At 53.6% G+C, this 25,355-nt stretch overlaps 1 protein-coding gene across 10 annotated transcripts in view; it reads right to left on the bottom strand.

Moving 5' to 3' along the window:
* The window catches only part of PRKAG2 (protein kinase AMP-activated non-catalytic subunit gamma 2), a 284,819-nt gene that overhangs the window by 147,880 nt on the left and 111,584 nt on the right, over window positions 1-25,355 (bottom strand). For 2 of the 10 annotated variants that reach the window (XM_028165957.2, XM_057549705.1), the window contains exon 1: window positions 18,898-19,398. The exons of 7 other annotated variants lie outside the window; for them this stretch is intronic. In XM_028165957.2, the coding sequence (XP_028021758.1) occupies window positions 18,898-18,909 (12 nt within the window). In that variant the 5' untranslated portion in view covers window positions 18,910-19,398. Of the gene's footprint in view, window positions 1-18,897; window positions 19,405-25,355 lie in introns of those variants that run through there. One more of the 10 variants, XM_007165421.3, reaches the window with a different exon arrangement.

The raw sequence follows: 25,355 nt of genomic DNA, 5'->3' as shown, positions 1-25,355 counted from the left end.
GCTCAGGGCTGCGGGAGTGGGGGATGGCTAAGGGGTACAGGGTTTCTTCGTGGGGCGATGAAAATGTTCTAAAATGGATTGCGGTGCTAGATGCATGTCTGTGAATATAGACAGTCCCTGCCTTACGATGGTCTGATTTACGATTTTTTGACTTTATGATGGTGTGAAAGCGATACGAATTCAGTAGAAGCTGTACTTCAAATTTTGAATGTTGCTCTTTTCCTGGGCAGTGATACGCGGTCCGATCCTCTCTGGTGACGCAGGGCAGCTGCCGCAGCCCCCAGCCAGCCCCGTGATCACCAGGGGAAACCATGACGCACAGACAGCCATTCTGGACCCAGAAGGCCATTCTGGACCCAGAAGGCCATTCTGCTTTTCACCTTCAGTACGGCGTCCAATAAATTACACAAGATATTCAACACTTTATCATAAAATAGGCTTTGTGTTAGAGGGTTTTGCCCACCTGCAGGCTAATGTGAGTGCTCTGAGTGCATTTAAGGTGGGCTGGGCTAAGCTGTGATGCACGGTAGGTTAGGGGTATTAACTGCACTTCGACTTCTGATATTTTCAACTTAAGGTGTATTTATGGAAGAGTCACACACTAAAAACCATTGACTCGTACACTTTAAATGAATGAGTTATATGGTATGTGAATTATATCTCAAATTACATATATGTGTGTGTGTGTCTGTATATATAGACACACACATATATACATTTTTTTTAGAGTGGAAACTTTAAGCATCAGGCCCGGTGGGACACATGACGGGGAGGCCAGGTGGGGCTGAGGGGCTTGAGGTCTCAGGGGGACACTGAGATGAAGGACAGTAACCAGAGGGGACGTGGGATCTCGTTGGTGTAGAGCCACGTTCCATGAAACAGAGTAGAAATATTCAAATCTCCAGAGTTCCTCAAGTTCCTTGAACCCAAGTTGGAGGACAAAGGACGTGGGATGCAGAGCAGGATGCATTTCCTAGAGCCCTTCATTTATTTGTTCCACAAGCGTTTGCGGGGGGGTCTCAGGGCTGAAGACATGGAGCCCGAAGGGCCTTGCAGGCGAGTGGGGGGCCCACAGGAGGACGCTGGTGACGAGGACACCTTACAGTAAACCCTCTTACAGGAGCACCACAGGTGGCCTGGAGGAACGTAAAGGGTGGAGGAGGGGGGCAAGAGGGGGGGCAGGAGAAGTCCCAAGGGGGGGTGGAGTGACTCAGGCAGAATCACCTGGGTACCCCCCGCATCCCCGAGCATGCAGAGGAGGGCAGAGCAGTGGAGGCGGCCAGCAGCATGGGGTAAAGTACAGTGGAGGAGACGGGTGAGGGTTGAGCCAGCCAACTCTGGGTTGTGGAGTTTTCCAGCAGCCCACGGCTCCCATCGCCTTTGGGAAAATCCCAGGGAGCCGTGACGGCAGCTACAGTCGTGAAGATGCCATCAGGCTGCAGCGTGTGTGCGTGGTGGGCAGGTGGGCAGCCTCCTGTGCCTGCCCTTGACCTTGGTGGTACTGCCTGGGGGCACTTCAGCTCATGGTGTTTTGGGGACTGTGGTGTTTCCAGTAAAAATCAAGAGACAGAACCCCTGCCCCTACCTCCTTTGTTGGGGGGGCACCGAGCAGATCTGTGGGGCAACACGTGTGGGAATATTTTAGTAGCCCAAGGAGCTATCACAGGACAGGGAGGGGCACCTCTGCTGTGATACCCGGAAACACGCATGGATCAAGGCGAGGGGTGGGCTCCGAACCCATGCATGGTGACCTCACGCTCACATTTTCGCCCCTATTCTAGCACCAAGGTTATCTATCGTAGCTCAGGTCTGAAACCACCACACAACAAAGATCAAAAGGCTTTGATCACAGTGTGTGGTGAGGATGTCGCGGAACATTCTCATTTAGAGAGCATACACTGTACAACCTCCACGGAGGGCAATTCCGCAAAAGCTGTCACAATAGGAATACATGTACTCTTTGACCTGACGATTTGACTCCTAGGAGTTTATACCACAGATACATTTACACACGTGCACACAAAACTATGTACAGCAGTATTTGTTGCAACATTTTCTTACAGCAAAGGATTGAGAGCAGCTCCATCAACGGAGAACTGGTTCAGTACCCAGCGGAGCACCGTACAACCACAAAAAGGAACAGGGCATCTCCCGGCGTGCCACCAGGAAGTGACTGCCAGCATGCCAAGGGGTTAAAAACCAAGTTGTAGAGCAGGAGGATGGCATGATACAAAAACATAAAAAGCTTGTCAATGCATAGACTGTCTCTGAACTGTTGCCTCTGGGCAGAGAAACTGGGAGGCTGTGGTCCAGCGGGGAAGAATGCTTACTTTTTACCATTACTTTTTTAATACTTTTTGAATGTTTTAACATGCACGAGCATTACCTATTCAATTGCATATGTATTTAAACAAAACAATATTATTCTAGGGATTGAAGTTGATCTGGGAACTCCCGGTATATTTAGCTACTTGGTGTTGTGCAAATCATCTGAGCCCCAGGTGCCTCATTTGCAAAACAGGTGCAATGATTCTGCACCTCCTCGAAAGCAGGAGGCTGGGGTGAGGGCCTTTCAGATTCCTTCTGCTGTGAGATCTACAATCCCCTGTGGATGTAGCACAAAGACTGTGTCTCCTGGCCAGGGGCACCCCGAGACTGTCCTTCGCATGAGCCCTCTCTGAGCAAAGCTAAACGCTGCTCCCTACACGTGGCTTGCGGGGCCTGAAAGAGCTGCGCTGGGCGGGGCTGCAAAGGTGGTAGGACTGTTTGAAAATTCCTCCTTCTGCCCCACCCTGACCAGTCTTTTCCTCCCCAGACACCAGGGCTCCTTTCCTGCCCTGGGCATCACACCTGCCTAGGACAAGCATCTATTCCGGTCACTTGTAGCCTCTCCCTGCCAGCGGCCCGGGGTGGGGTAGAATTCGTCCGTTCTCCTGAAACCAGCAAGGTTCTGGTGGGGACGGACAGACGCGCTCGGGGTTCTGTGCCGGCGAGGGTGGGGGACGGAGAGCGGGCACCTCGGGTCCCCCGTCAGCCAGCAGCTCAACACCAGTCCCGGCTCATGGGCTGTCACATCATCCGGCACTTTCTTATTCTAGATGTGCTGCTAACACACACCCAACCCGATTAGATAGACACGGGCTGCAGGTTCTGATTACAGGACATTCCTCACTTCCCCAAATGCCTTTGAACCCTCTAACCAGCTCGCGCTTCGGAGCCTCTAACAGCCCTGGCCCCATCTCCTCCCTTCTCTCCCCTCCCCACCGCCCCCCCCCCCCGAGGTCTCCGCCTCCAGAAATGGGGAAACCGAGGTCTGCAGACGGGAAAGGCTTTCGCCCTCCACCCAGGGAGCTGGAGAAATTCTCCGCTGGAGTCGACAGCCCCGTCTCCTTCCCTAAGCTCCTGCCGGGGCGGGGGCACCACCGCAACGCTCTGGGTCTCCGGGGGTTGGTGTCAGCGTCCACTCATCTCTGAAGAGTCTAATTATTACCTTTTTGCCAACACATTCACCCTGGGAAAGGCCACAGGCAGCTTCGGGGAAGGCTGGGAGAAAGGTTAGTAGTCGACAGTTTCGGCAGCATCCTGGGGTCCTTTCTCAAGGCGACCCGCCCTCCCCTTCGTTCAAGGGTCTCTGGGTTTGTAAACTGGCTCAAACCTCGGGATTGACTGAGGGGCCATGATGCTCTGATTCAAGTTAGGCTTTGGTTCACCTGAACTGGAACTCGTCATTGATTTTCAAGTAAGCACTGAGGCCTCCATCTACCTCACCTCCAGGACCGCCGTGATCAACCAGCCATCGGTCCGCCGGAGTCGGCCTGTTTACACCGCTGCTTTGACACTGCGGTCCCTTACGGTAACGTAACCACGCCCGTCTTGTCTCTGGGGATTAAGTGTTGCCACACGGCCCTGCCGCCCAGGATCCAGTGATCCCCGCTGCGTTTAGGATTCCCAGAGCAGTGGCTGCGGTTCCCACTGCCATCTCTGACGTCGGATGAGAGCGACCACAGAGCTGGTCAAGGAGCCTGGGGCTTCCCTCACAAACTGTCACCGTCTTGGTGAAAGGGGTGTCCTCTGGACCATCCCAGGGGTGTGTGTGTGTGTGTGTGTGTGTGTGTGTGTGTGTGTGAGAGAGAGAGAGAGAGAGAGAGAGAGAGAGAGAGAGAGAGAGAGAGAGAGAGAGGGAGAAAGGAAGCAGGACTTACATGTGAATCTAGGCCAACTTTCCAATCTCCCTAAGCCTTTGGAGCCCTTCCTCTATAGGGTCCATGTTTCAGCCAACCCAACCAAATAAAACTGTTGGCCTTTCTGGCCCCAGAGCCCTTCTTAATCCTCTTGGCAAGCCCAGGAGGGTCTCCACAGTGAGTCAGCTCTGCCTGCTCCTGCGGACACTGCACCCGAGAAAGAGGTGACCCCCCGTGGGCTGTGCTGTTCGGAGCCCCTGGCCCAGGAAAACCCTCCAGACCCCTCAGGTGGCAGGGCTGGCCCTCCCTCACTCGTGAAGAAGGCCAGGCATGTCTCCAAGGCCCGCTGCCTCCTCCTGGAAGCCCCCCCGGTTTCTCTACCATCTCTTCTAAGAACCTGGTGCCCTCAGACCACCTCCCCGGCCCAGTATCCAGACACGTTTCCTAACCCCAAGTAACTAGTCCTCACCCATCACCACTGCTCTGTGTGATAAGCTAACTCCTGCTCAGGTGTTGGTGCTGATTTGCGCAGGCTGAAGAGGCACAGAGCCCCCTGGGAGGGACGATGTAACAGAGGATGATGCCAGCACCCAAAGCTTGCACCTTGAGAAAATCAGACGAGGGCCCTCGGGGATGCCCGCTGTCCCGCAATCACGCTGCAGGCGGCCTCCTCCACAGATCCCCTCGGGGGGCTGACACCCAGCAGTACCTGAGAGGAGGCCCCTAGACCCTCAGCACCCCCTCATCACACAGCATGGGAGGCACGAGGCCCTGTCCGCTGCGGGCGCACGCGCAGCCCCGGGAGGGCCCGGCGGCAGTGGGGCCGCTCATTTTCACCCCACGTGAAGCGAGCGCGTGAGTCTGGTCCAGCATGAGAAGAACGGGGCCCGTCGCTGCCCATCTAGGCGGACAGAGACCAGGTCCACGACAGATGAATGCGTAAGCGAACGTGGCAGCTACATACAACGGAATATTATTCAGTCTTAAACAGGAGGGACATTCTGACACGTGCTACACCAGTCACAAGAGTACAAGTACGGTACGATCCCGCTTATATGAGCCTATAGAACAGTCAGATTCAGAGACAGAATGTAGAACAGCAGGAGCCAGGGGGAGGGGGAATAGGCAGCTGTTGTTTCATTGGGGACAGAGTTTCAGCTTTGCAAGATGAGAAAATTCTGGAGGGGGATGGTGGCGACGGCTGCACAACAACGTCAATGTGCTTAATGTCACTGAGCCAGACACTTAAAGATGGTTAAAACGGTACATTTTATGCTATGTATATTTTATGACAATAGGAAAATGAAAAAAAAAAAAAGGAGTGGGTATATCACTGACTCTGCCGTCGTGTGTAGCTCCCGGGCAGTGAGAGTTCCTCTGGAGCAGAGAGGAGGTCTCCCCAGGAATGTCCACATCCAGGGCTCCCTAATGCCCCTGCCTGCCCTTGGCCGGTGCACAGGGGGCCACTTCCTTCGCTATTGGTCCCGACCACTCCACGTTTCAAGCTGATTTCTCATTCTCACCCACATCTGTGTTCTAACCCAGCCAGAATTTCGGAGCCAGGACCTCAGAGAGAGTCTCAGTAAATCTCCCATCCTGTGTTTAAAAACTCACCCTCAGCTGGAACACCCCTGGCGATAACAGCTAACACTGCTGAACGCTGTGCGTGGGGCAGGGTGCTCGGGGTGTCGCCCTGAGTCTTCACAGCCACCTACGAGGATGGCCACCCCACTAGGTGACAGAGTGGAGCTGGCTTCGGCCCTGCCCTGTCCACACCAGGTACCTCTCCCAGAGCAGTCACCTCCAAAGCCTGTGCTTGGTACAGGTACGCTAATGCAAAGGTATTCGTGTGCTGTGCACGCTTCTCATTATGGGGGCTTTCCCCAGCTTTCAAACATTTCGGAATGTTCTTTTACTACTTTCATGATTTTAAAAACGCAAGAAAATGCTTTACAAAGAAATGCACATATTTTCTTGGGGCGAAATATTTCTTCTCCCATGGAGTTGAGTTCCGTGTTCCTGTGGGATGAGAGAGAACAAGGAAGTCCCTCTTCACTTAGACAGTCCTTCAAATATCTGAAGACTGTTCCCACCCGTCCCAAGTTCACTCCTGCCCACGCCAACATTTCCAGTTCTTTCAACTCTTTCTCATAGGACAGGATTTCGAGTTCTCATACCACCCTACTAATTAAGTCCTTGACCTTGAAAAATATTTACAATCCCAGAGAAGAATTAAGATTTAAGATTAAGAAACTGAATAAAGCCCAAGTGAAATGACTTCATAATTAAGGATTAAATTCTGCAGTTCAGCCTGTAAAGGAGAAGACAGATGAGGTGAGAGCAGGGGAGATGCCAGCGTCCCTGGAGCCTGGAGAATGCCAGTGGGGTGGACTTGACACCCACCCCGGCCCTTTCTGCTCTTAGGTGGGCGGTTCAAGAGGCCCCAAGAGCTACATCGCTGCACCTTGAAATCCGTCTGGGGACCCGCAGCCGAGCGGACAGGCCCTCCCCCCACTTTGATTTTCTTTGATTTTTCTTCCCAGGGATGAAGAGGATCTATTTTTAGTGGTGCAAGTGAGGGGTTGCTATAGCGACAGCTGGTGGTTACAAACCAGGTCCTGCTACAGTTCCCAGTCATAAATAAACCCCAAACGCTGAGCCCCAGGAAGAAAGCAGCCTTAGAGAACAGAACTCCTCCCCAGTCCACTGGGTCCCCACCTGCCCTGTCTTCACCGTGTGCGATTAACAGGCTGAGCCTGAGTCCTTGCTAGTGGGGAAGCGGATCAGGACATGGGGCCCTGGGCACTACCCTTCAGAGAGGATCCTGGGGGGCCTCCTGGGAATGCTACATCTCAATTACCAGGTGAGGAAAACACCTGCATTTGTGCAGAGCTGGATGATGGGCAGAGGAGGCCGGTTGTGCAGCTCGAGGCACTGGGTTAGGAGCACGGGGAGGGGAAACGAAGCCACGGCTCCTGCTTACAGACTAGCCCGGGAAGCGGGGCACACGCGTTGGCTAATGCTGTGGTATCCACCAAGGCTGCGCATATGCCTGCCCTTCTACCGCAGACCTAGCGCGTGTCTAACAGAAACGCATGAGGATTTACAAGAACGTCCACAGCAGCACCGGGAACTGTCAGAGCCCCAGACTGGAGACCCGCCAGTGCCCGTCCGCAGGTGGGCGATGGAGGAGGCGTGGTCTGTGCAGAGGACAGAGCAACGAGCCAGTGGTGAAGCGAACGAACTTCAGCCACAGCATGGGCTGGGTTGTATCTCATGACGTTCAGGTGGAAGAAGCCAGACAGAGAGAAATTTTGTACGGACCCATCATACAAAGTTCAAAACCAGACAACGCTCATCTTGCGGGGGGGAGTGACTGAGGGGACCTGGGAGAGGCTTCTGGGGTGCTGGTGAGGTTCTGTCTCTTAATCCGCACGTTTTACTCGAGTATGTTCAAATTGTGCAAATTTACCACCTACGATTTGTACATGTTTCTGTAAGCTTCCGCTGTAGCAACATTTACATGCACGAGGTTTTACAGGTTAGTGCTGCATTGTTAAGTCAAGAATCAACACGGTGGTGTCAAAGACGCTCGGTGCTGGAGGAATTTGAGGTAGATCTGTGTGTGGTGAGCAGTGACCCTCTGGCAGGAGGGGACCCGCCCGCGAGGCTGCAGCGAGTTCAGAGGCAGAAGCGCCGGGATGTGGGCATCAGGACGGGCGGGCTCCAAGTGTTCCATGCCTGCCACCGGGGCCCCGCTGGGGGCGAGCCTGGAGAAGGGAGGCTGGACCCTGCTGTAGCGGGAGGCCCCTGGGAAGGGAGACCCTGGGAGGGCTGCGGAGGGGAGGGTAATCCCCCCAGGCTCAGCGAACCCCAGGGTGACTCATCCATGGGGGCCGGCCTGAAGGCGCAGAGCTCTGTCTCTCAGTGGTGCCACCTGGGCGCCTCCTCAGGGTCACGGCCAGAGCTGCTCAGAGGCCACCTCTAGGCTGGGCCACGTCTGTTGTCCCTTTCGATCAGCCCTCACTATTCTGTGACCAGCTGTGTCACCCAGGAATGAGAAGCAGGGAGGACAGAGGGGACTTCTGACTCAGCCTCCCTGAGTCACGGCCAGCGGGGGCAGCAGCGGGTGGGGACAGAGAAGAACGCGGCAGAGAAGGGGATACCCTGATGGCACTGCAGGAGAGGAGGCGTGCGCAGTGGTCCACCCCACGCCCCTTCAGCAGCAGGAGGGCCCAAGCTGCTTGGAGGTGGCTGAGATGCTAGACGCCCACCTCTTCTTGGGCAGGTTGCCACGCGTGACTGCCACGTCTCCTGGCCTCTCTGGGTCTCAGCTCCTCACCTCCACCTTTTATTCTACCTGCCCTAATAGAACTACTGAACGTGAAATGTGAGGAAGCCATGCAAGGGACATCATCACTGATAGCTCACCGTGATGTCCCAGGCACCCAGGCCAGGGCCCGGCCCCTCCCCGCTTGGCCCTGCTCTCTCCCCCAGACGCCTCTCAGGTCTGGTTCTCCAGGCCAGCGACCCGGGCCCGCACCTGGCCGGCACCGGGAGACACCTGCCCGCCAGACATGAGGCTCAGAGCCACAGGGCTGCCCACAGGCGAGTGGGGGGCTGCCTCGGGGCTCGACACGCCTGCAGCCCTGGGGAGGCTGGGGGAGGCTGCGGCTGAGGCCCTGGAGGGCTCTGCTCGCGAAGGCCAAGCTCCCCTCGGTGAAGCCTCCAGCTCAGCAGTTCCCTCCCCGAACCCCCTCCTAACAGGATGCTCCCTGCTCACACCCCCAGGAGCCCCAGGGCTCGGCTCAGCCTCCAGTCTGGCATTCTAGGTCTTCTAAAATCTGGCCCCATCTTCTCTTTCTAGACTTTTCCTTGACTGCCCCGCCCCCCGCGTCTCCACCAATCCGGCCTCACCCCTGGGTCCGGAGCAGACGCCACCCCAACTCGCACGGGAGCCCCAGAGCATTCAGCCCCAGCGCCCGTCCTGGGGGCCCCTCCCCAGGTAGGTGTCCCTCACCACAAACCTACATGCGAGCCGCTGAGGCACCTCCTATGTCTTCACATCATTCTCAGCACCCGCCTGACGCACGTGTAATAAATACACGCATCAGACGGGTTAACCTGTGGGAGTCTGGCTTATCCAAAGATGTGCACCAGAGACACTTCATAAAAAGGAACGTCAAGGCCCAGGTGGCCCGGGGTAATCATTTAAAAATGTACAGAAATAGCGAATCACTATTCTGTGTACCAGGAATTAACACAGTACTGGAGGCAATTCTACTTCAAAACCAAACAAACAAACACGCTCATAGCAAAAGAGATCAGAGTTGCGGTTACCAGAAGTGGGGTTGGGGAGTGAGAGCGGGGAATTGGATGAAGGTGGTCGAAAGGTACAAACTTCCAGTTATAAGATAAATAAGTGCTAGGGATGTGATATACACCCTGATACGTATAATTAACACTGCTGGATGTTATACATGAAAGGTGTTAAGTGAGTAATCCTAAGAGCTTTTAATCACAAGGGAAAATTTTTTTTCTTTTTCTTTTATTTTGTATCTATATGAGATGATGGATGGTCATTAAACTTACTGTGGTAATTTCATGACGTATGGGAGTCAAATCATTATGCTGTCCACCTTGAACTTATAATGTGCTGTATGTCAACTGTACCTCAATAAAACTGGAAGAAAAAAAGTCTATGATTAACTGTAATAATTTTTTTTAAAAGCCCTGTTGGTACAGAGTCCAGATTTCACAGTCTACTCCCAAGCTCAACACAGTGGCCCAAAAGATGGGTGTGAAGTTCGCCTTTGCACCTTCAGCCGAAATAACACGTCTACCTCTCTCTGCAGTGGGATCATCTCAAACTAAGTCATATTTTAAAATCCACAGACAAGGACAGGGCAAATTGAAGAAATGACCTATTTGTATAAGGCATCCACAGGCCTAATTTTTTTTTTTTTTTAATAGCTACTTTATTTATTTATTTATTTATTTTTGGCTGTGTTGGGTCTTCGGTTCGTGCGAGGGCTTTCTCTAGTTGCGGCAAGTGGGGGCCACTCTTCATCGCGGTGCGGGGACCGCTCTTCATCGCGGTGCGCGGGCCTTTCACTATCGCGGCCCCTCCCGTTGCGGGGCACAGGCTCCAGATGCGCAGGCTCAGTAGTTGTGGCTCATGGGCCCAGTTGCTCTGCGGCATGTGGGATCTTCCCAGACCAGGGCTCGAACCCGTGTCCCCTGCACTGGCAGGCAGATTCTCAACCACTGCGCCACCAGGGAAGCCCAGGCCTAATTTTTTTTAGTCTAAATTTAGAATATCAGAGTTTCCTTAAAGAGCGTCCGCTTGCAGTATAGTGAGCACACAGCTCTAGGGAATACGGAGCTGGACAAAGGTCAGTGGGATGATCTCAGAAACAGGGCCCTCATCTCGGTCTGGGCAGCCCTCACCTGCCTGTGCCTCGGTATCTTTGGTCTGAAGGAACCACACCTACACACGGGAGAAGCTCACAGATCACTTGCTCAGTCCTCAAGTAACTACCGAGTGCCTGGTATGCATCAAGCTCCATGTTAGGCTATATCAGTTGGGGTTAAGTTTGTCCTTATTTAACAGAAAAATCGAAAATAACAGTGGCTTAAGCAAGAAAGAGGTTTATTCTTCTATCACACAAAAGATGTCTGAAAGACAGGCAGTCCAGAGCTACTATGGCAGCTTCACAATGTTAACCCAGGCTCCTGTCTTTATTCTCCACTAAACTCATTCTGTGTCTTCTGTCCTCAGCGGTCACCTTGTGATCCAAGATGGCTGCTAGGGCTCCAACCATCACATCTACGTTCAAGGCAGGGGAAAGGTAAAAGGAATGAAGGGGGATTCACTTCTCCCCCTTTTAAGAGTCTTTCCCACAAGTGTAAACAACACTCCCACATAGAGCTCACTGAAGAACTTTGTCACGTGCCGTATTAAGCCATGTGCATTGCCACAAAATGAAACTGGGGTCCTGTTATTGAGGAACATGGAGAAAAGGAACAAGAGTAACAAGAGATCTGTCACGGAACTTCCCTGGTGGTCCAGTGGCTAAGACTCCAGGCTCCCAATGCAGAGGGCCTGGATTCGATCCCTGGTCAGGGAAGTAGATCTCATGTGCCGCAACTAAGAGTTCGTGTGCCGCAACTAAAGATCCCACGTGCCATAACGAAGATCCTGTGTGCTGCAACTAAGACCCGGCCAAATAAGTAAATAAATTAAAAAAAAAAAAAAAGAGAGAGTGAGAGAGATCTGTCACAAGCAGAGAGAAGAATGAGACAGTCTCCACGCCTGAGGAGTTTTAATAAGACAGCCCAGCCAGATTAATTAAGCTCTGTGTTGAGTTACTGTTTTATTCAAACATAAGTGAGACTGAGGCAGGTCTTGGAGAGCCCAGGAAAGATTCTGTAGAGAACATCTCCAGGGCAGTGGACCTAGAGGAGGAGGTGGCAGGAAAAGCACAGTCGGTGTGATTCGCTTTATCTTCTGAAGACAACCGTGGACCCAGAAGGGCCCTTCTCAGCCACGTGACCCAGAGAAGCCTGGAATGAGGGCAAACTCCTCAAGGGCCGCTGTTAGCTGGGTGCTTGGCACTCCCAGGAAGCAGAGGTGGATTAGGGGCTGCCAGAGCTGCACGGCAGAACCTCCAGAAGAGTTCCATCGTGCGTTGTTTGGGAGAAAATCTGCTCTTCTAGGGTGGAACTGTTCCCTTCCCTGTGCTGCCGACAAACCGGCCACTAATCAGGCAGATCCCGCAAATGTGGACCTACCTCCGGTGACGGTCCCACTGATCTCAGCAGGGAAGTCAGGAGCAGGGGCGGTCAGCTGGGGAGCGATGGCCATCACCTCCCCGGAATGTTGTGAGGGATGCTGAGCTGTGTGGTACCCACTGAGGATGACCTTCCAGGTGCCAGAGACACCCCTGAATCCCCCTGGGCTCTGGGAACCCCTTTACGTCCCTCCGTGTGCCAGGCCCGGCCTGCCCCGGACCTTTGCACACGGCTTCTCCCGTCTGGACCCCTTCTGCTCCCCTCTCCTCCCCGCCCCTGCCCGCTGGCTGCCGATCTCACCCTCTAGAGTCTGCTCTTGTCTGGAGTAGCCTTCCTGCACAACGACATCCATCCTTCTGACAACATCTCGATTTCCTCTTTAATATTTCATCATACGTTAATTACTATTTATGCGCATTTGCTCGGCATCTATACAGCTCCCCACCATCCCCTGCAGCTAGACCCACACCCCAAGGTAGGGGCTTAAGAGATGTGTTCAGTGAATACGTCAACAGAGAGAGCCACGGAGACGGAGCAGCAGGTGGGAATCGTGACGTTCACGTCTGAGGCCGAGGCGGGTGCAGAGCCAGGGAGAGAAGACAGACAGGACAGGGCTGAGGGGCCAGACCCAGGGAGTCAGGACGGTGAGGGGAGCTCTGCTCCAAGGAAACCCTGATGTGGAGCGACCTGTGCGCCTCCCGAGGGCCCACAGGTGATGCCGTAGCCCCAACGGGCCCTTATGTTGGCCCGGCCACACCTTCCCATCACTTTATTTATCCAGAAATTAAGCCACAATTAGGCAACCCCCAGACTCCATGTAAAAGTGGCCTAAAGCATCCCCGGCCACGTGTGTTTTCAGAACCCACTCCTCAGTCGTCCACTGGCCACACTAAGAGCGGGCACGTAGTTGGTTCGTAGAATAGTGCTGATGACCAGTGGGGTGAAGGCGGCCCCCACGGGCTGCTGTGCGGTTACTCACAGGCATTTTCTAAGGCCTGGAGATGGGATGGAGGACCTGAAGGAGACCCGTCGGGCACAGACAGCCCTTCATCTTGCTCCTCAGACGCCTGAGCTGCTGAACTGCAGCACATGGCTCCGGGGTGCCAATCACCCTGGACTCCACAGGCCATGCACAGGTCTGACGGGGGCCTCCCCAGGAGGGGACACGCTCCCTCCTGGGGGTTACACCTTGGACCACCGCCATGATCAGGAGTCACCTGCAGAGGCCAGCAGTGCCAGGGCCACGGGTCGCAGCAGTACCAGAAGCATCTTGGCGCTCGGGCTCTCCAGAGGATTTGGACCGTGCACATTTTCCTTCTCAATCATTAAAGACAAATTATGACCTGAGGACAGAATGCACCTTCTCCTTAAATGCCCCAGGTTCTCAATCTGGTCTGGATGCTGGAAGCCCCAGCTGATGCCTTCTTGGGTGCCGAGGTCCCTGGGCCCTTAGGCCCACCCTGGTCCAGGTCCCGCCGGGAGGGTCTGGGTGACGAGCGGCGGTGACGACCCCAGCCAGGCTTTCTGGCCCCGAGGCGTCTCCATTACTTTCCAGGGTCACTATGCGAGGTCCACCCCCTCTCACCAATCTTCTTTCTCCCTTATTTCTCTATCATTCCACCAGGCTCTGCGATCGTGTCCTACCGTCTTCAGACACGTTCAGACATCCTCAGTCCTGGAATCACAGACACGCCGTGTCCGGGGTCAAGGCTCTCTGTCCAGAACTGGGATCCCCCCAGGGAAAGCAGCTCCCCAAACCACGCTTCCTGCTGGCAGCCCGCGAGCACTCCCTTCACTCACCGTTTCCACCACCACTGGGCCACCTTGTGGCGAGAACGGTCCTAGTCTGTCCCGCTGGGGGCAGGACAGGGAAGAAGGGACACGGAGAGCGACAGCCCAGCTGCCTGCCTGCCAGGTGGTGACTTGGCGACTGACTGACTTGCCGGTGATCCAGGACGTCCTCTGGGAGAGGATGAATCCGGAAGTGCTTACCTGAGACTTTCCTGGGAAGCCCTTGCCTGGGCCCCTCCTTCCACCTGTCATCTAGGGGGGCTGGTCCAGGACCCGCCACGCAGCGCTTGGTGGCGGCTGCACAGAGGAAACCAGGGCAGAGGAATGGTGAGCTCCTCCAGCTCGGCTTAGGATGGGTGGACGGGAGGTGGTGAGCCAGGCCTCATTTGACTCCTAGCCCGGATGACGGCTCCTGAATTGTGTGCTCCCCCAGGGAGCACCGGTGAATGCTCTGCTCTGATCCCCAACGCTTCTGCCTCTGACGCTACGGAGCCTGAAATCCCCACTCCTTGCAAACGAGGTGCTGCCTCTCCAGAGTCTTCTGTGTGGGCACAGAGGGAATGGGAGCCGGGGTTGGCGGCTCCGGGTGGGCACCGGGCCTGCGGAGGGGGTGGGGCACGGGCTCCAGGCCCAGCGCTGCCCTCACGATGTTGTGGCCCTGGGCAAGTCTCCAGCCCCCAGAGCCCAGCAGTCCTCTTCTCAAGACCCCCTGTGCCCACAGGACGGTGAGGAAACCAGCCTCTGTGCCTGCCCTCCCGCTGAGTGCTTTGCTCTGCTTCCTGCTCTCCAGCCACACTGGCCCCTTGGTGCTCCTGGACCACCCCAGGGGTCTCCCTCCGCAGGCCCTGAGCCTCCCATCTGTCCGGAAGGACCTACCACAGGGGTCTGCACGGCCCACCCCTCCTGTCACTCAAGCCCTCCGCCCAGCCGGCCGACCCCTCGTCCTGCCTCTTCCTCACTGGGCTCACCACCCCCTGGCGTCGCAAACGAAAACCCGCTTGGCTGTCGAACAAGCCAGACACAGAGGAGGAATACCGGGTGATTCCACTCGGACGAGGAACCTGGAGCAATCAGTTCACAGAGGCAGGAAGTTGGTGGGGGGGGGGTGGGCCAGGGCTGGGGGGCAGGCAGAACGGACAGTTGTTGTTCAACGGGTGCAGAGGTTCGGCTGGGGACGCTGGACAGTTCTGGAGATGCAGGTGGTGATGGCTGCCCTGCAGTGTGAACGTACTTCACGCCAGTGAACTGTACACTTAAAAATAAGGTGGTGAGTCTTAGGTTCTGTCTATTTTACCACAATTTAAGAAACCACCTCAGTGGTTTGCCCTGGGAGGGCGGACTGGTGTCTGTGCCCCCAGTGCTGGCCCAGAGCAGCTCAGACACCGGTGGGACTGGCAGAGTGTTTCTCACTGCTGAGTCTGAAGATGGGTACCATTACTCCATTCTCCCTATGCTGGAAATTTTCCATCATAGAAAACTAAATACATATATTTGAATGAGTGACTGAATGAATATTGGGATCTCTCAAGTCCACCCCGATCTGGACACCAGGAGCCAGGCAGGCAGGTGGGCATCCAGAAGCAGCACGAAGACCATGAGGGGCCGGGCAGGGAGCATAGGACCCCGGGGGGGGGGGGAACACAGTGGGGGAGGCAGGATGGACAACAGCCTTGCCCGCTGCTTGAGGCAAAGAACGATCCACGCTTGCCCCGGTGGCACAGCCAGCCGAGGGCTCCGCTGGTATTAACAGGGGACAACAGACTGGGACAGGCAGTGCTGGGGTGACGAGTGACCCTGGGCAGGAGGAACTCTGGGGTTTTGTTCCAGAAGTGGTTGTGCATTCATCCCGAGGATGGATAACGGGAGGAGGAGCCTCCATGAAAAGCAAGATCTGCCAGAGGCTCTGGTCTCCAGTGTCACCTGGACCCCGGCAGCTCGGGGAGAGAGTGCCGCCGTCCTGACACGCCCGCTGGCTTCAGAAGGGATCTCTTAAGACTCCAGGTAGCTTTTGTTTAATTACTCGCCTCTTACGGCAAAGGGTAGAAAAGCTGCTACAGTCAGTTCTGTTATCTGATTAGCAAAATCCTTTCCTAATCTTCCTTTTACATTTTTATTACTATTGCCACGTGCTCTTTGTCCACATAATCTGGATCTCTGTTGACCAAAGAGGCTCAAAGGAAAGGCTTAAGTCCAGATCGTCACTGGTCTATCCCACGGAGCACATTCACCTGCGGCGGGGCGTGCTTTTCTTAGCTTTGGAGGGGGAGCTGGGCGCGCGCTAAGCTCTGGGGCTGAAAGGGACAAGCTCTTGGTGAATCAGAACTTTCCAGGGTATTTTATCACAAGGCTTGAAGCGTTCAAGATTCCAACCAGAGCCGCTACTTCCAAACAAAAATGCCAGCCGCAAGCAAACGTAAGTGGACTTAGTAATTGCCAATCTGCCAGGCCTTGATTCCCTCTCGTGGTGGGTCTGGCTGCTCAAGTGGCTACAGGGACAGCTGCGTGTGTGTGTGTGTGTGTGTGTGCACGTGCGTGTAACAAAGAAGATGTGTGTGCGCGAGGAATGGCTCCACCTTGAACTGGAGCAGAGGATACAGGGAGTGGTTCCCGGAAAAGACTGACGTGGCCACAGAAGCGGCCAAAGAGCACGTGGAATCATGCCGACAACCCACGTTCGCTTGTTTTGGGGAAGCTGGAGGATGAGTAAAAGACAGACATCCTTACAACCCTCATGGAAGCTCTCTTAGGGGGAAGAAGAGGCCGTCTCTGAAATACTTTTGGCTACAGGAATAACTGCAGGAAGGAGAGGGAGATACTGGAAGGGAATTAGGAAAAAAAAAAAACACCCTCAAACAACGCTGCTGGAGAACCAGGAATAACCTTGGAGTGACACCGTTTCAATCCATTCCATAGCCAGCGATTCTGTAGTGAGAGCCTGTGATGCTTGGAGGCGACGGGGTCAGAAGGACGGATCGAACATTGCTTTGGGGACATGGTCCCTGTCCCTGAGAAGCCTGGAGGTCACCGAATAGGCAATGGGGATGGTTTTAGAGAGGGATGGCTATACGGGTCTTGCCGGTGGGGAAGGTGTAGGTGGCAGGCCGGGATTGGGAGGATGCTTGGTCCACAGTCTCAGTTCTTTTTCACTTGGCGTATCCTTGGCCAGCACCTGTCATCTGCCCCTGCTCTTCTTGACTGCTCTCCCACTGGGATTCCCACAAAAGGAAAATCAGGATACTTGGGCTGCTTCCCATATCCCAGAGGAAGGTTCTGGAAGCAGCTCTGATTTTTCCGACCCTGCGGTCAGAGCTGGGCATTTGCATGCCAGCACTTGTGAAACCCGGTCGACATGCAAATATTTTTTTTGATTTCAGAAGCAGAGGAGACAGGATGACAGTCAGCTTTTAAACACAAGGGGAGAAACCACTGGCAAATACTAGGCTTTTAATGATGGGACCAGCTGTGCCCATTAGCAGAAACAGACTTTTAGTTAAATAATAGGTTTGGATTTAATTCTATAGTAAATGGATGTTTATTACTTTATTATTTAAAAGAAGAGTCTTCTTTTAAAACCACATCTAATTAAGTCCAGGGAGTCTGTCATCCCCCACCCAGTCAGGCCAGGCATCGTGTTCTTCCAGAAATTCACCTTTGCACGCAATGCGATTAGACACTCCTCTCTAGTTCCTTCACAAGAAAACTCGCTGAATTCCAGAGCTGCTGTCTCCTTGGCTTGTCTTCTCCGGGGTCCTCAGCATCACACTAGGTCCACTAGAGGCTTCCAGAAGTAATTCCAGAAGTAGTCGGCAAGTTTTATATTTACCTTTTTCTTTTCTTACTACAGGCATTACCTTGGAGATAGTGCAAGTTCGGTTTCCAACCCACTGCAATAAAGCGAGTATCGCCAAGAAGGGAACCACACGAATTTTTTCAGTTTCTCAGTGCATAGAAGAGTAATGTTTCCACTATAATGCAGCCTACTAAGTGTGCAATAAAATAGCATTATGTCTATAAAACAATGTACATCCCTTAATTGAAAATACTTTATTGCTAAAAAAAACGCTAATCATCATCTGACAACACAGGGTTGTTGCCACATACCTTCAATTTGTAAAATACGCAATGAAATGAGGGATGCCTGTATTCTAGTTTTCACATACTGCCCAGATGTTTTGCCAAAGCCATTTCCCTACTACACATAACGAGTATTTTTTGCCAGGTACCATGTCGCATTCTACTCAAGGGACACAATCTACTGCACCCGTCAGCTTTCCCCATCTTTGCTACCACCGGGCTGTGTGAGCAGGGCCCTGTTATTCCGTCTTACAACTGAGTGTTTAGGAATATCCCAAGTCATACAAGCAGTAGCGTCCAGGGCAGGTGAACTCCGATTCTTAATAAAATGAAGTCTACCACCTCACTTTGGGTGGGCAGGCCCCAGCCAGGCCCCCGGAAGCTCCGAATGCTTTGGAATCTCCCTGCCTGACTCCAGCCGGGGAAAGGCGTCACCCCCCGCAAACCCACAGGTCGCTGGAAATACTGAATTGCAGGTGCTTCACCCCACGTTCCAGCCACACTGTTCCCAACCCCCTGTACTGGGAGAAGCTGTAGAAGGTCCCAGAAGCCAGGGAGACCACAGAGCAGGCTTCTCTCTCAGGGGACGCAAATCAGGCAGGCGGTCTTCCCCCCCCAGTTAACCCTTGACCTGCCTGATTACACAGCTATGGAGCAAGAGGGGGCGGAGGAACTCCTTCTCCCTGACCCCCAGCACTAGTTTTCTCTATACACGCACATTTCATTCTTAACAGCTGCAAATAACAGTTCCAATCCATTCTTACTTTTCCCCAGGCCTCTGGTTTTGCCTAAATGAATGACAGTCCAACTGATCACTAACCTCATTAGGGCAAGTGAGAGAAAACAGCCTCAGGAAAAGCACTGTTGGGCAGTTCATGAGAGCGGCAGGACCGTCCACAAGGACACACTTATCAATCTGTCCCTCTGACTACTGCCTAACAATTACATCCTCACGCAGCTGTCACTTAGGAGGCTGTGCACACACACACACACACACACACACACACACACAGGCCTTGGGGACCAGCAGAGAACTGGGCAAAGGGCAGCGTCCTACCAAAAAGGCCATGGGGCTCCGACTGCCGCCGCGCGGTGCTTCGGTTTGGGTCCTTGTGTTTCTTGTTCCCCCTGAGGCTGCCGAACCGCTTCATGAGGAGCTGTGGCCACAGGAGCGGGGACAGGTGAGCATGCCAGGCCTCGCAGGAGCAGTGTCAGCCTCAGGTGGCCAGGGGCCAGGAGAGGCACTGCATCAGCCGGCAGGTGTGGGCCCCGAGAGCTCAGAGATGCCGCGTGCACTCAAGCCCCAGCCCGGGAGGCCAGCAAACGCAGGAGGGGCCACCCTCGGAGCCAGCAGCCGTGGGACAGGCCAGGCGGTCCCACCGCAGGGCTTCCTCCCCGAGGGACACTCGGCTGTCTTCACCTCTGCACCTCCAGCCCCGCAGCCAGAGCGGCCGCTGCCCTTAAGTAGGCAAGAAGCTCCTGGAAGCACACGCAGGGCCTCGCCGTGGGTCTGTTTATGTCGTTAAGGTCTGCCACGCACTCAGACGCTCAGGGCTTTTTCCTCCTTAAAATTAAAAAGGGAGGGAAGACGAAATAGGCAAAAGGAGGGCAGGCCTGCCAGTCATGTGCAGGTCTGCAGATGTCTCTTTAAAAAGACTGTAAAAGGAAACTACCCTGTCCAGACAATTCTTGGCACCAATTGGCCAGAGCACATTCCCATCATGACATGACATCACACAACTATTTTGATTCATGTGTTCCAGGGCTCCCCGGGGTCAGCAGGCTCCGGCTGCTTCTTGCTGGAGAAGCCACAGGTCCCTGGGCTGGAAATCGCTGAATCTATTTCAGCTCGCGGCTCCTTGAGTTGAAAGACGCAACACCACCTTTAAGGAGGGGACATGGGGTCCCCTGGAATTCAACGGGAGGATCTTGAGCCCTGGACTTGCTAAGAATTGCAGAATGACAGAACCCAAAGAGATTTTAGAGGGGATCAAATCCAACCCCCTTCCATGACAGATGGGGAAACTGAGGCTCAGGAAGGGGGTGTGACTTGCCCAAAGTCCTGTAACTAGTGGCCGAGCCAGGACTAGAATTCTAACCTCCCTGACTCCTAAGCCAAACCCCTGATGTAATAAAACAAAAACCTTCTAGTATGTATGTGTTTTGCAACTAAAAATAAAACTTAAAAAAAAAAAAGATATGGGAAAAAACTTTCAATTTCTTTTGCTGATATCTTCACTAGACTAAAGGGAAGTTACGGAAATCCGCCACTAATTAGCTTTGTGACCTTGAGAAAGTGACTCCTTGTCTCCGGCCCCAGTTTCCCCTCTAAACCCAGACGAGACCTGCTCGTATTAGGATTTCATCTCCTTCCAGAAGTCTGAACGTCTAATGGCCATTTGCCATGACTTTTCTTTCTGCTGGGACTGATGGAGATCCAGTGATCAAATCTTTGTAGCCAGGATGCATGAGCAAACAAAGGAAATGTGTCATGCCCTCAAGGAATTTGAAAACGACTTGGAAAGACAAAGATAAACTGTTCTACTAATACTAACTACATAAAACAGCGATATGTGATCAATGCCCAGTGGCCAGAATGGACAAGGGTCATCTGCACAAATGGACGGAGAGGCAACCGCGTGGCTCTGCTTGGAAAGGAGAGCTTGAGCTGGACTTGAGTGTTGGCAGGTCCAGAGAAAAGGAGAGAGGCCAGGCCACCATTGAGCCTGTAGATGAACCTAGTTTTCCAAAACAAGTCACAAAACCCACCTCCACTTGGGTCCTCCAGGATACCAGTGGATTATATCTGTGTGCAAAATGGTAGCCCAGGAAATTCCCTGGTGGCGCAGTGGATAAGACTCCGCGCTCCCAAGGCAGGGGGCCCGGGTTCGATCCCTGATCGGGGAACTAGATCCCACATGCATGCCGCACTAAGAGTTCACATGCCACAACTAAGGAGCCGGCATATCGCAACTAAGGCCTGGTGCAACCAAAAAACAAAAAAAAAAGTAGCCCAAACTTACTGTGATTAAGCTCTGAAAGAGTCTAAGAAGGTAGGTGTTAGAGTTTCATATTTAGAATTCCTATTTTTAAAAACTCAATTCAGCTCTTAACAGAAATGGAAATATTCTCCTGATTTAAAAATAAAATAAAACAAAGCAGAACTTCCTTAGGAAAAATCGCTAAACAAGGATTCCAGTAAGAAAGGACCACGTTCGATTAAAAGGAGAATGAAAGGCTTTGTCTAAGGCAATGCAAGATTCTTGTACTTTATGATAAAGTAGGTAGAAAGGATAACATTTCAAAGTCTAGCGACTAAAAGAGAATGAGTTTAAATTCGTATGGGAAATAAACAGCAACTTGGGCATGTCTGATGGTTCTGTACATAGTTTATATGGCCATTCACTCATCAAGTACTTATTAAACCTCTACCAAATGTGCAGGACAGTTGTTGATGGAGGGGATTAGTGCTATGAATAATTCAAAGACATTCTTGTCCTCTAAGAACTATATTTTAATTAGTAAAATAATAGATCCCATTTGTGGAGTGCCTACCATATGCCAGGTGAAGTGCTGGTCACCTCACAGTTATGATTTTATTTCATCCTTCCCACAAACCTGGGGGGCAGGTATTTTTATTTTTTTATTATTAATTTATTTATTCATTCATTTATTTTTGGCTGTGTTGGGTCTTCGTTTCTGTGCGAGGGCTTTCTCTAGTTGTGGCGAGCGGGGGCCACTCTTCATCACGGTGCGCGGGCCTCTCACTGTCGCGGCCTCTCTTGTTGCGGAGCACAGGCTCCAGACGCGCAGGCTCAGTAGTTGTGGCTCACGGGCCCAGCTGCTCCGCGGCATGTGGGATCTTCCCAGACCAGGGCTCGAACCCGTGTCCCCTGAATTAGCAGGCAGATTCTCAACCACTGCGCCACCAGGGAAGCCCCGGGGGCAGGTATTATTAACACCATTTTATTTAAAGTTGAATAACTCTCCGTGGGGCCGGAGTTCACTGCCGCTGCATACGCTAAGGATTCACTCAATAGGAACATTCAGTGCCCTCGCAGAGGGGAGTAAGGACATGGCAGCTCAGGCAGAGTGAGGAAAAGAATTACCTAGGTCTTTTGGGGTCACTGTTCTGTTACTGAGATGGTAACAGGATATTCTGAAAAGACATGGTGGAGGTGGCCTGATTGAGCAAAAAGTCGTTTTGGGCCCAGAGCAGTCTCTGTCCCACAGGATGGATCCTGGGAAGATCTGGATGGAAGGAGGTGAGGAGTAGGGTTAAGTGCAGCTCTAAGACAAGCTACGAGACGACATGATGGCCTTAACAGTGGACACAAGGCTCCAAAGAGACACCGACTTCACCGACATGTGCTTTTGACCTCACTCAAAATGTTCTTCCCAGGGTCAGCTTCACCCAAGAGCAGAGAAGAAGGCTGTAGGTGACAGTGGGCTTCAGGAGCGGAGACGCAGCTGCGTGCGGGAAATCCTGAACAGGCACCCCGCTGGGGGGTGAGGTGGGGAGAGGGAGGACTGATTCGTAGGGTCTGCCACTTTCTGTGGTGCAAACACTCCAACCTTGGTCCATTTCAGGGCACCAATGTGGCACAGACGGGCTTGCAAAATTCCCAGGCATTTTACAATCGGCCCTCTTACCACTGGGTCTCTCTGTTCGATTCACACATGCCTGAAATTCCTTAACTTGGGACAACACCTTTGCACCACTGAGATGCGTGCAGATGCACAGGGCAAGGTGACACTCATGTTGCAGGCTGAGTGACCGAGGACACGTCCTTCAGCGCGTCTGACCAGCGGGCTGGGCGCAGTGGCCACTCTCAGGAGCACTAACCACCCCTTCGTCGCGGCTTCTACCAGCGGATGGTCCCAAATGAACAAGACATGAAACTCCTTCACGCGGCTGTGATTCAGCTGGCAGGAATACGTCCTCATGGAATGCTTTCCACACTTGGGGATTTTTTTTTTTTTTTAAGGAAAGAGCTGAAAAAGAAGGAACTAGCGGCTTCCAAGATGGAACGGTGCTTTAAAATGTATTTCTGGAAGCTACTTTACAGATCACTCTCTTGGCTGGTGCTACACCCGGAAGCCTGGAATAGGTAGCGGGGGTAGCAGAAGCCTTTATGTCTTAGCACTTTTCCCCAGGCTGAGGGAACAAGGCTTCCCAGATCACTGCCTCGATACTAGGTCTACAGGATCTGGGGAGCGGCGGAATTTTAGGGAATTCAAATTGCATTCTTTATTGTTTTTGTTGTTCTTCTTCTGGTTTTTCAACTGTAAGACCACCCTGGAGAACTCGAAAAATAAAATGGCATTGAAGAATACTTCCTGGAGACACTGTATCCTGTGAGCTTGTTTCATTTTTTAATTTCATGTGTTTCTTTTCTCCCCGGCCAGACTGAAAGCTCCCTGACAGCGGGGGTCTGACCTGATGGGAGAAATATAATCAGTACTTTCTGAACGACTCGTTAGAGGTGGCTCACGAGCAGGCAGGTAGGCCAGGGGACAGACGTGGGCTGTGTGCGGCGCTCTCTGGTTACCTTGGGGGCAGTGTATCTTGTCCCGGGGAAGGGGGGGCATTAGCTGACCGTCCAGGAGCCCAGGGAGGCTGTGCTGATGGCCCCCCTGCCCTCCATCAGCCAAAGCTTTGCACTGACCCTAAGGGGTATCTTCTGGGCTCAGGCCCACAGCATGACGATGGGGAATGGGCCCAGGGACCCGATCTTTCGGATTTTACCAAGTGTGTTGGCCTCTGCACATCTGGATACTGCAGCCTGGTCAAGAGCCAGATGTGGAGGTGACGGTCTATGAGATGGCCCTGCCGGGGGTGCGCGAGGGGGGGAAGCAGGGGCGCCGAGGGGGTTGCAGACAGGTGTCCGCTCACTGCCGCTTCAGATGCAAGAACGGAACGCCCCACTGCCTCTGCGTGGCGTGCTGCATTTCTCCCGAGCTCTAACAGTTCCCCAGAGACCCTGGTGACCCCAGATGCGGGTAAACCAGTTCAACCGTTGGCAGTTGTCGGCTGGTGATCTGGAGGCCTGTTCTCACAGCACGGGGTGGGGGACAGGCACTGAGCCAGGAGGCTACCGCTGGCTTCCTGCTAGACCCCCGGACTTGTCACCTGTCCGTGCGGACACCACAGTTGATGCCCAGCATCTGTTGGTCCCTCCACCTGCCTCGTCCCCAGCATGTGCAGCAGGAGGCCCTGATGGCCGAGGACCCAGTGGCCGTGGAGACAGGCCCACTGTCCTCCCATCAGAAGCCCAGGCTGGGCGGCCCACGGAACACCCCAAGGAGCAATCCTCCTTGAAGTCCACCCCGCCTCTGGATTTCCAGTTTTCATATAATAATAAAAGTAATAGTAATGAAAAAATTTAAAGGCCCACACCTCCCTTGTCACGGAAGCCTCTCTGAGTGCTAGGTTATGTGCTGCTGCAAAGGATCTCACCAAGATGGTGACCAGAGGCCTGAAGGAGAGAGAAGCGGCTGAGACCCAGTGCAGACCTTCCCCACTTCTCACTCCCGGCTCCAGACACACCCCTCAACTGCGCCCCAGAGTCCAGGGCTGCCGGCCTGAGGAGGAGGCCGAGCTCCGTGCAGGCAGAACCAGGCGGCAGAGCAGGGCTGCCGGCAGGAGGGTGCATCCCAGTGCAGACCAGGGCCTTCCGTGTGTACTGAGTTTCCAGGCTCTTCCCAAAGCACTTTCCTTGGTTCTTCTCAACCAGGCTGTGAGGTAGGGAGGCCGGCCCTCACTATTCAGTTTAAGAAACAAAAGCAACGGAGGTTCAGAGAAGCAAAACGATTTGCCCAGGATCCCCCGGGAGCCAGTGGTGGGGCTGGACTGGCACCCCGGGTCGGCCGGTCCCCCATCCAGTGGCATTCAGGACCCCAGGCTGCCTCTTCTGGGTTGGGATGTTGGAAAAGGAAACGAAGACACCTCCACTGCAAATGCACTCAGTAACCTTTACAGATCATGTGATGGACCTGAGAAGCACCAGACCCCTGAAAGGCTGCGAGCCAAGCCAAACCCCATTATGTAAGAGGCCTCGGGGCGGGGGGGGGGGGCTCAGAGCAGAGGGGGGCTGTGCACCCGCTAGCGCAGATTTGCTGGCGCTCTCCTGCTGGTTGCAAAATACCGTGTTGGATTTCATGGAAAGTTCTAAAGGTCACGGTGGCACTTGACTCTGAGTGAGATCACGTGTCACCTCCTTGGGGCTTCCTCTCCTCTTCCCCAGAGCTGTTTAGGCCGTGGCTCCAAGGACTGACTCAGGCACCCACGTCCCTCCTCCACATCAGCTGCCCCCTCCAGGTCACGCACGCCTCCGGGCTCCTCCGGGAACTCCAGGGACAGGCGCTCTGAGTGACAAGAGGGTGACTTTTTTGGCAAAGAGGAACCACCTCGGCTTGAAGAGTTCAACTCATTACCAGTGACATCTAAACCCAGTGACAATAGGGGTATCTTAATTTTAAAAATACAGAGAAGTACAGAAAAAGCGGCAAACC

Source organism: Balaenoptera acutorostrata, chromosome 7 (genome assembly GCF_949987535.1).
Source record: "Balaenoptera acutorostrata chromosome 7, mBalAcu1.1, whole genome shotgun sequence".
Taxonomy (NCBI): domain Eukaryota; kingdom Metazoa; phylum Chordata; class Mammalia; order Artiodactyla; family Balaenopteridae; genus Balaenoptera; species Balaenoptera acutorostrata.
Note: the sequence above shows the minus strand (reverse complement) of the source record. Positions and strands in the feature narration are given on the sequence as shown.